Source organism: Capsicum annuum, chromosome 10 (genome assembly GCF_002878395.1).
Source record: "Capsicum annuum cultivar UCD-10X-F1 chromosome 10, UCD10Xv1.1, whole genome shotgun sequence".
Taxonomy (NCBI): domain Eukaryota; kingdom Viridiplantae; phylum Streptophyta; class Magnoliopsida; order Solanales; family Solanaceae; genus Capsicum; species Capsicum annuum.
Window position 1 is genome coordinate 198,073,744 of NC_061120.1, and position 14,405 is coordinate 198,088,148.

At 35.6% G+C, this 14,405-nt stretch overlaps 1 protein-coding gene across 1 annotated transcript in view; it reads right to left on the reverse strand.

Moving 5' to 3' along the window:
• Positions 1-2,452: 2,452 nt before the first annotated feature.
• LOC124887862 overlaps positions 2,453-14,405 on the reverse strand; it is a 29,020-nt gene continuing 17,067 nt past the window's right edge. Inside the window, exons 2-3 of the mRNA XM_047397782.1 lie at positions 3,021-3,132; positions 2,453-2,774 (exon numbers count right to left, since the gene is read on the reverse strand). Of these exons, the coding sequence (XP_047253738.1) occupies positions 2,453-2,774; positions 3,021-3,132 (434 nt within the window). The remainder of the gene's footprint in view (positions 2,775-3,020; positions 3,133-14,405) is intronic.

Consider the following 14,405-nt stretch of genomic DNA (forward strand, 5'->3'; position numbering starts at 1 on the left):
GGTCAGGCCTAAATAACTGGGTTTCACCCACTTCATACCACCTAATTAAATACCAACATATACTCCCATAAAGTGTTTTAAAAGGAGCCATCTGTATGCTGGAATAGTAGCTATTATTGTAGGCAAATTCTATCAGCGACAAATGATCCACCCAACTACCCTTAAAGTCAATCACGGAAACCCTCAACATATCTTCTAATGTATAAATGATGTGTTCTTCTTGCCTATACGTTTGAGGGTGAAAGGTGGTACTAAGGTTTACCTGGGTGTCTTAATCCCTCTGTAAAGACCGCCAAAACTATGAAGAGAATTGTGTACCTCGATCAAATATAATAGACACATGAGCGCCATGCGACCGAACTATCTCCCGAATATATAGCTTAGAATAATCATCCCCCAAATAATTCATCCGCCCTGGAAGAAAATGAGCAAACTTGGTTATCCTGTCCATAATCACCCAAATAGAGTCATACTGGTTTTAGGATTTCAGAAGTACTGTAATGAAGTCCAAGTTGATCATCTCCCACTTCCACATAGGTAGAGCTATCTATTGGGAAGTGCCACCTGGCCTCAAATATTCAACCTTAACTTGTTGACTTTTCAAACACTTAGCCACAAAGTTGGCAACACCTCTTTTCATATTATTGCACCAGTAAATAGCCTTAAGGTTAGGATACATTTTTGTAAAGCCAGGGTATACAACATACCTGGAATTGTGAACTTCATCAAGAATTATTTCTCGCAACTCATCTATATTCGGCAGACATAGCCTACCTTGATACCTCAAAATCCCATCACCGTTAATTTCAAACACCATTACCTTTTGTTGACCAACATCTTTCTTAATCTACATCAGAATGGGCTCTAAATTATGGGTGGGATGATTCTTTTCATGCACCTTTAAATGCATAGATGCATAAGCCACCACCTTTCTATGCTGCATAAGCACACACCCAAATCCCTCCTGGGATGCATCACAATATATAACAAAGCCCTTTGTACCCTCAGAAAGCGTCAAAACTGGTGCGGTAGTCAACTTTTCATTCAGTTTCTCAAAGCTATTCTCACAAGTGTTTGGCCATAAGAATTTTACCTTTTTCTGAGTCAATCTAGTAAGTGGAGAAACTATAGAGGAAAAACTCCCTACAAATTTTTTATAATATCCTGCCAAACCCAAGAAGCTCTGGATGTCGGTTGGAGTCGTGGGTCTGGGTCATTTTCTCACCGCCTCAACTTTTTGGGGTTTAATCTTAATCCCCTCACTAGAAATGATGTGCCCCAGGAAATCAATAGCACTAGATAGAATTAACACTTGGAAAACTTTGCATATAACTCAAGATCTTTGAGGGTTTGAAGGGTGATTTAGAGGTGATTAGCACACTCCTCCTCACTCTTAGAGTAGACCAAAATATCATCGATGAAGACTATAATGAACAGATCTAGAAATTGATGGAACACCCTATTTATTAGGTCCATAAAAGTTGCGGGGGCATTAGTTAGTCTGAAGGACATAACTAAGAATTCATAGTGGCCATATTAGGTTCAGAAAGCTATTTTGGGAATATCAACCTCCCTAACCTTCAGCTAATGGTACTCCAAATGAAGGTCTATCTTAGAGAAATATTTTGCACCCTAAAGTTGGTCAAAAAGATCATCAATTCTAGGAAGAGGGTATTTATTTTTAACTGTGACTTTATTTAGCTGATGGTAATCAATACACATATGGAGGGAACCATCTTTCTTATGCATAAAGAGTACAGGTGCACCCCAAGGAGAGACTCTAGGATGAATAAAGCCTTTGTCAAGAAGATCTTTCAGCTATTCTTTTAAGTTTTTCAATTTTATAGGAGCATTTCTGTATGGCGTGATAGAAATAGGCCGGGTTTCCAACAACAAATAAATGCCAAAATTTTTCTCTCTATCAGGTGGTATCCCAAGGAAATCATCGAGAAAGACTTATGGGAATTTATTAACTATGGGATTAGATTGGAGGAAAGGACTTTCAGTACTAGAAGCTTTGACTCAAACAATGTGGTACAAATACCCCTTTGATATAAGTTTACAGTCTTTGAGATAAGATATGAACTTCCCCCTAGGTGCTAAAGAATACCCCTCCCACTTTATCACTAATTCATTTGGAAAGAAGAAAGTGACTTTTGGGGTTCTACAGTCTCATGTGGCATAACACGAATGGAGCCAATCTATTCTAAAAATAGCATCAAAGTCAATCATATCAAGATCTACAAGATCTGCCACAATATCATAATGATAGACAGACACAATAAAATTTTTATACACCTCCTAGCCACAATAGAGTCACCAACAAAAGTGGAAATAGAGAAAGGCTGTGGAATATTTTCAGGCTCAAAACCAAAACTAACCGCAACATAAGGGTCACATAAGACAAAGTAGACCCAGGATCAAGTAACACATACACATCATGAGAGAAAATTTATAACATACCCGTAACAACATCTGGCGAAGCCTCTGCATCCTGGTGGTTAGATAAAGCATATAACTGGCTGCGATTGCCTCCGGTAGCTGAAGTAGCAACCTTGAGTGGGGGTGGGGCTGTGGAATTTTCTTGGGACTTAGTGCCTTCAACACTTCCTTTAACGGTAGGGCAGTCCCTCTTGAAATAACCTGACTGATCACAAGTATAACACACATGCTCACCATAGATACACCTTCCTGGATGGTTCTTCAAATACCGCAATAAGGATATAGTGTAAACAACTGGGTCGCCCTCCCCTGGGATTAAGTACCCTACACTCCTGATCCATTGTTAGGATGAAAATTCTAGAACCGCCGATCAACTGGAGGTTTGGGCACTGGGGTGCTAGATGAAGACTGAGCATAACTCCAAAACTTTTTTTTGACCACTATTACCCCAATAGCTACCTTGGTGCTGACCGTTATTCTGATATGTGGACCAAGCCCTCTTAGCTTTTCTTTATTTTTCCCTTACCTTAGCCATCCTTTTCTTCTACTATTCAATCTGCTGCATATGAATGGACAACCTGGAGAAATCTATATCTTTATTAAGCATATCTTCCTTGTATTCCAACACCAGATCATTCGAGAGACCAGATGCAAACTTCCTCATACGAACTTTCATATTACCCGCTAATTCTAGAGCATAATGGGATAGTTGGGTGAACTACAATGTATACTCTTTAACACTCATTTTCCCTTATTTCAAGTTCATAAATTAGTCTGCCTTTACTTGCCTCAATTCTTGGGGAAATAAATAATCCAGGAAAGCTCTCACAAACTCACCCCACACAAAAGGCTCAACATCTCTACCCTTCAAATTCCCCACTCATTATACCATTAGTTGGCTACATCCTTCAACTGGTAGGCTATCAACTTAACCCCTTCAACCTCATTCATATGAATAACCCTAAAAAAAATTTCCAATTCATCAATAAACCCTTGGGGGTCCTCCTTAACCTTCATACCAGTAAATATAGGTGGGTTCAGTCTCATGAATTGACTAACTCATGTAATCTCAAATGAACCAGACATAGAACCTACATCTTCAGATCGACAGGCCTGAGAAACCACAAGCTGAGAAATCATATATATAGACTGTTGGAATTCAACATTAGAGATTCTCTCTGGGAAGGCTGAGTATGGTTAACTCCAGATCGAGGGGCCCTAGGTGGACTAGTTTGAGCTGGAGGGACCCCGGGAGTGGCAACAAACTCTGGGGCTCGAGCTCTATTATGGGTTTGCATCCCATGAGTAGGGCTAATATCCTAAGCTTGGGTATTCTATTCGTTGGATCTATGGGGAGGCATGATCAATCTGTGAAATATAGGAAGTCATTGATTAGAGGACATTCATACTTTATAGCACAAACCAGAACATGAAATAAAGAGAGACATTCCTAAACATATAGTAGCTTCCCCATTATAAGTGTGGCGCTCTACACACCTATAAAAGGTACTCTACCCAATGTAATTTCATAGTCACCCAGGGACCATGAACTATGCTCTGACACCAAGTTTTTCATAACCCAAACTGAGGCCCTGGCTACAATGAGCATCCAGAACCATGAAGGCCCGAGCGCCCTTTTCTATCTGGCAATCATGTACACCATTCATAAACTATAAAGAAATGCAAAAAAGAACACAACAAAAGGGAATCGTGGCCATTCTCTATTTTGAACTAATAAATACGAATACAAGTTCATAAATATTCAAGAACTTCTATCGCTAGTCTGCGAAATATCTGCTAATATGAAAATAAATTCTGTCTAAATACTGGGACAAGGACCCCAGTCAGACCATGAACTAAAATCAAATGACATTATTCCATAAACAAGGCCTTCCAAAATAAGGTAGGCTCACCAACTGTAAACTTTTGACAAATCAATCTACTGCTTAGCGGGACTCCAGGACTAAGCCTCAGATCCCTAAAATATAGGGGTCCCTAAAATATAGGGGTTCAATATGATTGTACTAGTATGTGAAATAATCCAAAATAGCATTTTTATTACACAATATAAATGAGAGCATTTCGTAAAATATTACACAAAAGATAAGTAAAACATATGGGCATAATTTAGAGTTTCAAAATACTTTCTTGTAATCATGACTCAACACTTTGTATTAATCTTGAGATAGATGGTACATCTTATATTTTTGTACCCACAGGCTAAATGGATCTGCCATTTACTCATCGGCCAAGCCCCCAAATCCAAGTTTGTCGCAAGGATTGGGGTCCTAATCACTATTCTAGTATACCAGTGCCTCGAGGGAAAGTATACAAGTCCATATCCAATCATATCACCCGAATCAGAAAAACTTGATTTCCAGTGATGAGCCCTTACACTCAAATGCCTTTTTTGGGTAACCATCTACCTTTTTTAGGCCCAATTCTAAATCTTTAAATATCATAATTTATGTACAAACTCATTCAATGCTTAATATGTTAAGGGCATGTCATCACAAGGTATCATCATACCCAGACTTATAAGTCATTCATATCATATCCATTTCACAACCCATCTCATTCAAAATATGTAATTCTTCTCTTTAAATGCAAAGAGTATTGTTATGGTAAGAAAAATCCCTCTTATCACATCATAAACCATGCCAAAAACTATGATGTTAAGGAATTCACTTTCAAACCTTAGTTCATGCATTCAAAATCACTCACAGTACAAATAGACACTATGTTTCATAACAAGAGAGGGAATTCATTGTTCATGCTCTCAATTAAACTTCTCAAAATTGTAAACGTATAAGAATAAGGGGCTATAATTCAATTTCCATGAAAAAGAGTTCAATACAATATATATACTTTCATCAAAATGATTTCATGAAATGTTTTTTGAATCAATATTCAAACCCTTAGTTTGTAACATGATTATAAACCCTTACACTTGATAAAATAATAAAATCCATGTCCATGGAGTTTAAGGATAGTGCCGCATACCTTATGTTGTTTAGTTTGTAGATTGGAACCCTAATATTAACTCTTTTATTAAAATCTTAAGCTTAGAGGTTGAATTCTTGATCTTTGGGGAAGAGTTAGGGTTTAGTTCTTGAGAGAAATTTTGTAATTTTGGGCATATTGAGTTAATCTACTATTATCATGATTTGGGGCTATGGAAAAAAGATGAGGCTGCCCTTCAAAATTCAAATTCACAACTGAAACTAGTTTTGGGACCTCACCATGATGCACCAAGTGGTCCATCTCTATTGGCACCGTGATGCAGTGTAATTGTGGTGACCCACTATTTTTGAAATCCAAACACATCCCAAACCTCATCCAAATAATCTGAAACCTTTTCAAGACATATCTTTTACACCTCTGAACATGAATCAACTCAAAAATATACGTCTCGAGTAGAGAATATTAATTTAAAAATCATTAAAGTTAAGGGCTCAAAAATATCACTAAGTCTTTTATCACTTAGAAAATTTCAAGTTGTAAGTTCTCTATGCATGCTACTAAGAGTAGTATTAAGTTAAGAATGCTATGGGGTGTTACAAAATGCTGAGAAGAATGTTGAACTAGTAATAGCTCGGGCTGCTCATGAGGCTGAGAGAGAAATCTTTCTTACCAGAATTGATTCTCTTCAGGCTAATCTTGGTCACGAATGAGCTAAAGATGTTAAAACTGTTCGCAGGTTGACCCAGTTGCTTCCTTCTGTTTCTTCCACCTCCACCAAATTTTAGAGCCCTAGGATTGTTTTTTATAGCTATTTTATCTTGGTGTTTTTGAAAATATTATATGTTATCATGTGTTAGTGGTCTCATGAAATGGCTTCTTTTGCTCTTTAACCTCAATATTTGTACACTTTTATGTATTCTTTGTCTTTCTTTCATGTTCTTCTTGTCTTAATGATAGCCTCAGTGGCCATGGATTATTAGATGTCTATTTTTAGTCTTGGCTTATCTTGAACTATCTTTATGACGATGTCAAGAGGGGGAAGATGAGTTGTGCAAATGTTTATAACCTAATGACTAATTTGTTTCTTTCTAGTGCTTTCGCTTGACTAAGTGTTTCAGGGTGGTTGAATTAAGGTAGTGGTTTGTCATCATTAAAAAGGAGGAATTTGTTAGATCAATAATGTTTTGATGATTGACATATGAATGAAAAATGTTACTCCAGCTGGTTCAATTACATGAAGACAGGGTTCAGATCTCACTAGGAGGTACAGACATGTTCGCTTGAAGTCAAGAATGGATAAGCTCTTCTGATATATTCACAATATTGATCACGGGTGGCAAAGAGTTTGAGGACGAGTAAAACTCAACACTTGACGTTAAGTTATTGAAGGATTTCTACCTAGACAAACAAATTGACTTGAAGAAAGACTTTGAATAAACAACAAACACTAATAAGTGGAAAAGTCCAATGGAATATAGAAGACTGATGACATAAAGGACTATTTGGAGAGTGGTTGTTAGCAGTCACTCACACGCTTACAAAGACAACAACATATTAGCAAATTCTATGCAGTTCACCATCTTGAAAAAGTCACAATTAGACCTGTTCCTATTATTTAGAGTTAAGCTGTCTTAGACTTTATGTATTAAGATTGGTTTTGAGTTATATTGTTATTTTAATTCTAGTCTCAGTGGAGTATAAACTGAGGTAGGATTATTGTCTTCAAGTTGGGAAACTCAAAGATTTGGGAACACTTACCTTGGGAAGGTTCGTATGTTTTGTAGAAATAGGAGTTAGAGTTTAATTCTTAGTTTACAAGAGCCTTGTAATTCATTGATAGTTGAGGCTCAAGTGTTTTAGTGAAGTTGGGGTTAAATCCTGTAGAGGCACACGTCGTGGTTTTTTTCACCTCTTTGAGCTGGGTGTTTTCCATGTGAAAATCACTATGTTATTTACTTACAGTCTTAGTTTCATTTAAACATGTTGGACTACCTATTTCATCGATAGGCAACTATTAGTCTAAAACAAGTAAACCAATAGGGTATACCCTAACACTATCCTTGTTGATAGATTGAATTATAGTGCATTTCAGCCTAAAATCTCAAAATAATGGTTCTATTCTACTAGTAACTTTGTGGAAGAATCTCAATGTAGTAAGTATCCAAAACGATGCAACGAAAAATATCATAATGCCATACAAATCTACAACAGCCAGTAATGTTACATGATTACCCCATTCACCATACTTGATCATTTTCTTTACGTATTCATCATACACCACTGGAACATAACCTTCATACAACTCTCTATACGACTTGAGCTATTTAACAACTTATTCCCTCACAAATTGATGATGCTCACTACTACCATATAGTTGGTTCGATAGTGCCACAAAGTGACAGTTGCCATCTTTAGAACCATTAAGTTCGACTACATCATATATTTTTAACCTTTCCATCAACCTTTTATGGTCCTAATTGGACGATGATGTAACTGTTTTTGTATCATCCTCTATTTCATCAAGAGAAAAATTGCAATTCCTCTATGACGCTTTGGATTTTGATCCTATTGATTCCTCGAGTGGAAGTCTTGATAGTTCCTATTGAAGAGCATGGGCAATTACATCATCATTCTTGATGTTAATATGCATAGGCTGATCGGAATACATTTTCTCACGTACCCAACCTAAGAAAAATCCTTGTAATACTGAGTAATACTTCTGAGGGAACCATCATTGATTATACCACAAAACAGTCATCATTATGATCAATATAAATTCCTTTGAATTAGAGATAGTAGAATTAAAAAAATTCAAACTTGGGAGAAAAATCTTAATGAAAATATTTTATTCATAAACTCGAACAGTTCTCCACAACTTGTCACACTTTATCAAAATGTGAAAATAGCTATAGCATACTTATTTGTAATCATCCAAAAATAATTAGGACCAGAAAACCTATTCTTATATTATTCCTAATCCTATTTAGTTAGTGAAGAGTTGCAGTGGGTTGCTCCTCAACTTAGGGGCCTGTTTCCAGATGAACTCACATAGAGAGTACTAGAAAGATGGAATAATGAAAATGCACAAAAAGATAAATAGCAGACACAGGGGTTTTTATATGGAAATTCCTTGTTCAAGGAAGAAAAAACCATGACCTGCCTTTAGGATTTCTAAGTTTCACTATATCTAAGAAAATTCTTAAATACAAACTCCAAGGATTAACCCCCTAATCTTTTGTTTTCTAGAAATAATTCTATTACAAGGAAACACAAGCAGTAACTTTACTACTTTAACCTCCAGCTAACTCTAACTAGGCACACCAAGCTAACTCTAGCCTGAACAATCACCTACCTACAGGTGATTACAACAAAAAGGTTTTCACCTTAACACCTATGACAAATCATAAGAAAATATAGGAAAATTCTTAAGAACAATACAAAAAAGACTCAAATACAACAAGGAAGTAAGAATACAACTCGATGAACAATTAGATCTCTATTGCAAAGTGTAGTCTTTGATTCACAACTTCAGAAAGATATTTTGTTGTGAGAATATGGAAGCATTGATTTTCTTGTTGAGAAAGATAAGAAATATGTCGTATGACACAAGAAAATCTAGGAGAGGTTCCATTGATTGAAGCAAAAAGGAGTTGGGTTTGAAATTGAGGAGGCGTCATGCGAAAGCTTATAGTTTGCAAACCAAGATGGTAATAATTCAGATGACAAGTAAAAATATATAAAAAATACATATTATTAATAAAATTTGGTCAAACGACCTACATATGAAAAAATAATAATGAAAAACATAAAAACTATTGGGAGAAAATCTCCCCTAAACAAAACTCTTTAAATGACTACATTGTGGATGTTATTGTGTTATGCTATGAGAAAAAGGGTCTTCTATTTATAGAGTTTCAAAACCTTTAGCCAAATAATGAAAAATTTTATATTTTCATGTTAAGAAAATAAAAGTAATTATGTTTAATTTTATTGTCTTTACAAGAAAAAGTAAAACTTAATTTTGGTAAGAAAATCAGGGCAAAAACTCTAACAAAAACATCTCCCCTTTTGGCTTGATTTTCTGGCAAAATATTCTTGATCCTCCTTCTTCACATGATCTTCATATATCACTGCTGCTTACCATGATTAAAAATTGATATGGTTTAAAATTGAAGCCCTATGCATTAAAAATAAAAGCATAGGTTGATATTATTGGAGCCCTATGCTATAAGTAAACACGGTTGAAAGTGGAGTCTTGTGCATTGAAAGTGAGCACAAGTTAAAAGTGGAACTCATGCGTTAAAAGTAAATGCATGAGTTGAAAGGAGCTCAAGCATTAAAGCAAGTATGGGATGAAAATTGGAGCCCATAAACATGGGTTGAAAATTGACGTTGATTTTAAAGATGGATTAGCACTAGGATTGTTGAAAATTTTTTGAAACTTTTTTCTCCACATGTAGCTTTTTTGGACATATATCTTTATTATCATCAAATTGGTTGCAAATTATTTTTGAGCTTCCTTGAAATTGTCTTCAACCTCATTTTACCAAACCACTAGATCTTTGAACCATAGTCTCTGATACCATTTGTTGGGTTTGAAATTGACAGTGCATCATGCAGAATCTTATAGTTTACAAACCAAGACGGTAATAATTTAGATGACAAGTAAAAATATAATAAAAAGACATATTATTAATATAATTTGGTCAAATGACCTACATATGAAAAACTAATAATGAAAAACATAAAAACTATTGGGAGAAAATCTCCTCCTAAATAAAACTCTTTAAACGACTACATTGTGGATGTTGTTGTGTTATGATGTGAGAAGAAGGGTCTTCTATTTATAGAGTTTCAAAACCTTTCCTCTAAGAAAGAGGTTAGTCAAATATGGAAAAGTTTTATATTTTCCTTTCAAGAAAAATAAAAGTAATTATGGTTACTTTTATTTTCTTTACAAGAAAAAGTAAAACTTATTATGTCAGCTGTGACAGTTGACCGTGATAGTAACAGGTGAGCCCAACTTGTTTCCTAAGTGGTAGCAGTTTTGTCATCACAAAATCTCCAGGAAACAGGTCCCAACATCTAATTTACATACAATTTGTCAATCATCAAAATTAAGGACTTTACATGTAGGACTATAAAACTTATTCCTAATTTAGTTTATACACGCGGTGATGGAATAGTTGAATATGAAAGATTGTATCACAAACATTATTTGAATAACAAAAGGGCCTAATTCCTGCGTGACCACCTGAAGAGGAAATTATACGTAGTGTCCCAAAGTGTTAGTTCTTGAATTATTTTTCCCACTCAACAAAAAATTTTAAAATTGACATTAACTTAAAAAAAATGCTTGGAAATTAATTTAACAATTTATGAACCATGGGAAATAATTTACAATGTAACTATGATATACTTTATGAGGGGCTTTGGGCCACAGGTGACAAAAAAGTTTTAAAATGAGGTGCAGGTGACACAAGTCTTAATAATTGAGTGGAGATGACAATTATTTTATTATGGATTAAGAAAGTTTGGTAAGTTTGAGAATAGCCCACAAGTTTTTAAATTTACACTTTGATCCAAATGTTTACCTAATAAAATGGAATACAGGGGGAAAAAGGCATCTTTCTCTCTCTTCTCATTCATTGTTATTTTCTCTCTCTTAGTAATTTTTGTTGTTCATTGTTGTTGCTCCTTTATTCATCATTTTCTGATTCATTATCATCATCTTCTACTTCATTATTATCTTCATCTTCTTCTTGTTGACCATTGTGTTATTGTTGTTGTTACCGCTACTGTTGCTATTTGACCAATTTATTTAGGTTAAATATTGTTTCGTACATCACTTTCCATTACTTCATAGGAGACTTTGGTAAGTCAAATTATGGTTTTTAGTTGAATTTTTCATCAGGGTAACTGCTATTGTGCTATTTTTCAAACAATGGATAGAACCCAATCATGAATCCAACATATGATCCACCTGTTTAAATCGATAAATCATTTACTGCGACACATGAGACATCTATTTCAACGAAAGACTGATATATTGGATTCATATTTATGGTTCTATAGGACATACCATGAATCGAATAGATGGGTCACCTGTTGCAACAGATGATTTATCTGTTTAAATAGATTATTTATCTGGTGCAACGTGATAAATATCTGTTGCAACAGATTATTAACCTGTTACAACAGAACCTGAACTCGATTCCAACAGACGTATTGTCTATTGCAACAAGGTAAATATCTGTCGCAACAGATTATTAACCTATTGCAACAGAACCCATACTCGATTCCAATAGATGGTAAAGATCTGTTGTAATATATTAGTAACCTGGTGCGATAGAACCTGACCTTGATTCCAACAGATCATAGTTTGTTGCAATAGGTAAGTCATCTGTCTCAACAGGTTAATTATCTGTTGGAACATGTCACGCATCTGTTGGAATTAGATTCAAAGATGCCTCAATACTGTAACATCAATCCCAACAGATATATAGTCTATTGCAACATATGATTCATTTATTATAAAAGATGACTAGTCTATTGAAATCAGCTTCAGGAGCGTAACATGAATCCCAACAGGTAAGTAACCTGTTGTGACTGATTACATATCTGTTGGGATTCATTTACGACACTATGAAATCACTATTAAATTTTTTTAACAAATGACTTTATTTAGGTACCACTAATGGAGGGATCAATAACAATAGGGGTGGATTGTCATGGTCAATAGATCGAGAAGAGCAATCGATATGTATGGCATTGAAACGAGGGTGAAATGCTAGAGATAATAGCTATGATAGTCCAAAGTGATATTTTGTATGATGATTTTATGAACTTAATCATCAGTTATTATGGACTGAATTGTCAATTGGAAGAACTCATCATCAGCTACATGCACAACTCCTTTGAAAATCAGAGAGTACTGTCTTTCAAGATAACCGATCAGGTTCAGTTATGTGTTTATCTTATTGATTCATCCAGGACAGTGTTAAGGGTGTACGTGGTTGAAAAGATAAGAGAAAATGAGAACCAGAACATAGAATAAGAACAACAACAAGACATATTTGATGATAGGTTGGATGATCTAGACATGAATAGTCAGATGATGATCAAACACCTACGTCCGCCTGGAAATCTTCAAGACGACGGGCCCAGTTTTTTAATTAGAATGTCATTCCAGGACAAGAATGAACTATCAACCACTTTGTTTATTTCTTTCTTGAAAAAAGATTTCATAATAAAGAAGGTGATTAATTCGAGCAGTGTCTTTTGCTTTAAATATGCTAATTTGAACTGCAAGAGGTGGTTGAGAGTGGTGAAGTACGCAAGTTCTAAGAGATTCGTCATTCATAAATATGAAAAGCATCACACATGTGGTTCGGAGCACATCTCGGGCCATAATCCCCACGCCACAGCAAAGGTCCTAGATGAATATTTACAGAGTAGTTTCCCCGATGGAAAAGGCCGTTCAACAAGGGTTATGACCAATCAACTCCTTACGAAATTGGGTATTCTGATCAGTTATTAGAAGATATATACATCCATGGAGGTCTCCAATGACTTGGTTAGGGGACACTCGAGAATGAGAATGCAGTCCTGGATGCCTACCATTACATGATTAAGTCCACAAATCTCGTAAGTAAGACGGCATTGCATCTTGATGAAAACAGAAAGTTCAAGTACTTTTTTGTATCCTATGGTGCATGGATTCAAGGTTTTAGACATTTGAAAAAAGGCATAGCAGTCGATGGTACCTTCTTGAGGAGCAAGTATAATGGAGTTCTTCTAGCGGTGGTGACGCAGGATACAGAGAATTATATCATTCCCATTGCTTTTTGTGTAGCGGACAAGGAATGTGATTCCTCTTATGGATTTTTTTAAACAACTACAAAGCTGCATTGAAGATACCGAATAGTTGTGTTTTGTATCGGATAGGAATCCAAGTATTCCAAAGATGGGTTCACGTTTCTTCCCTTCAGCTTACTTTGGTTATTGCATCAGGCATCTTGGAGAGAACATTCAGACCAGATATCATAATGAAAGGGTCGTGACCCTTTTTTATAGAGCAGCTAAAACATACAGTAGAGAGGAGTTTTTAGAACATTTCAATCAAATAATGGATGTGAATCCCAAAGTAGCAGAATTTCTCGTGCGTGTCAGTTTCGAGAGATGGACTCGGGCATTCTGTCCGACAAATAGGTACATAAATTTTAATGTCTTATTTGAGTTATAAGTTTAGTATGATGTCGTACTAAGTGATTCTTTTGTATAGGTACAATATTATGACATCAAACATAGTTGAATCTGTGAATTCATTGTTTGGCGATGAAAGAGAATTTCCCATTAAGTCTATGTTTGAAAATATAAGCTAGAAGTATGGCAAATTTTTTAAAGAAAGGCATGAGCAGTTCAAGTGCCCAAAAACAAGAACCCAATTTATTCTCGTAATCAAAAGAATAATATCAACGAACGTCAGTTTGGGGAATAGGTTATTACCTCATAAAATAGCAGATTACAAATTCAGTATCATCGTTCATGGTGATGTTGCCACGGTCAATCTTCAAACAAGATCTTGTATGTGTGGAGTTTTGAATTGGACTAAATACCCTGTCCATATTCTATGCCAGTGCTCCGAGCTCAATACGGTCATAAATATGGAACTGAAGTTTAAGAGCACTCCACTCAATATTATTCGATGGAAAAATATGAAATGGCATATAGTGGGCATATTTCTCTGGTGCTTCCCAAAGAATCTTGGGTTGTTCCTGCAGAGCTTATGGGGAGATTAATACCTCCTCCATATATTGACCCAAGCACTATAAAACTGGGAAGAAAGCCATATAAGAGGAGGCATGGAGTCGGAGAATTATTTTCATTAAGAAGAAACAAGTGCTCCATATGTAAGCGTGTTGGCCACAAAAGAACTACATGCCCAGATCGTAATTCACCTTGATCATTGTAATTGCAGGAACTTGTATAGTTGTTTG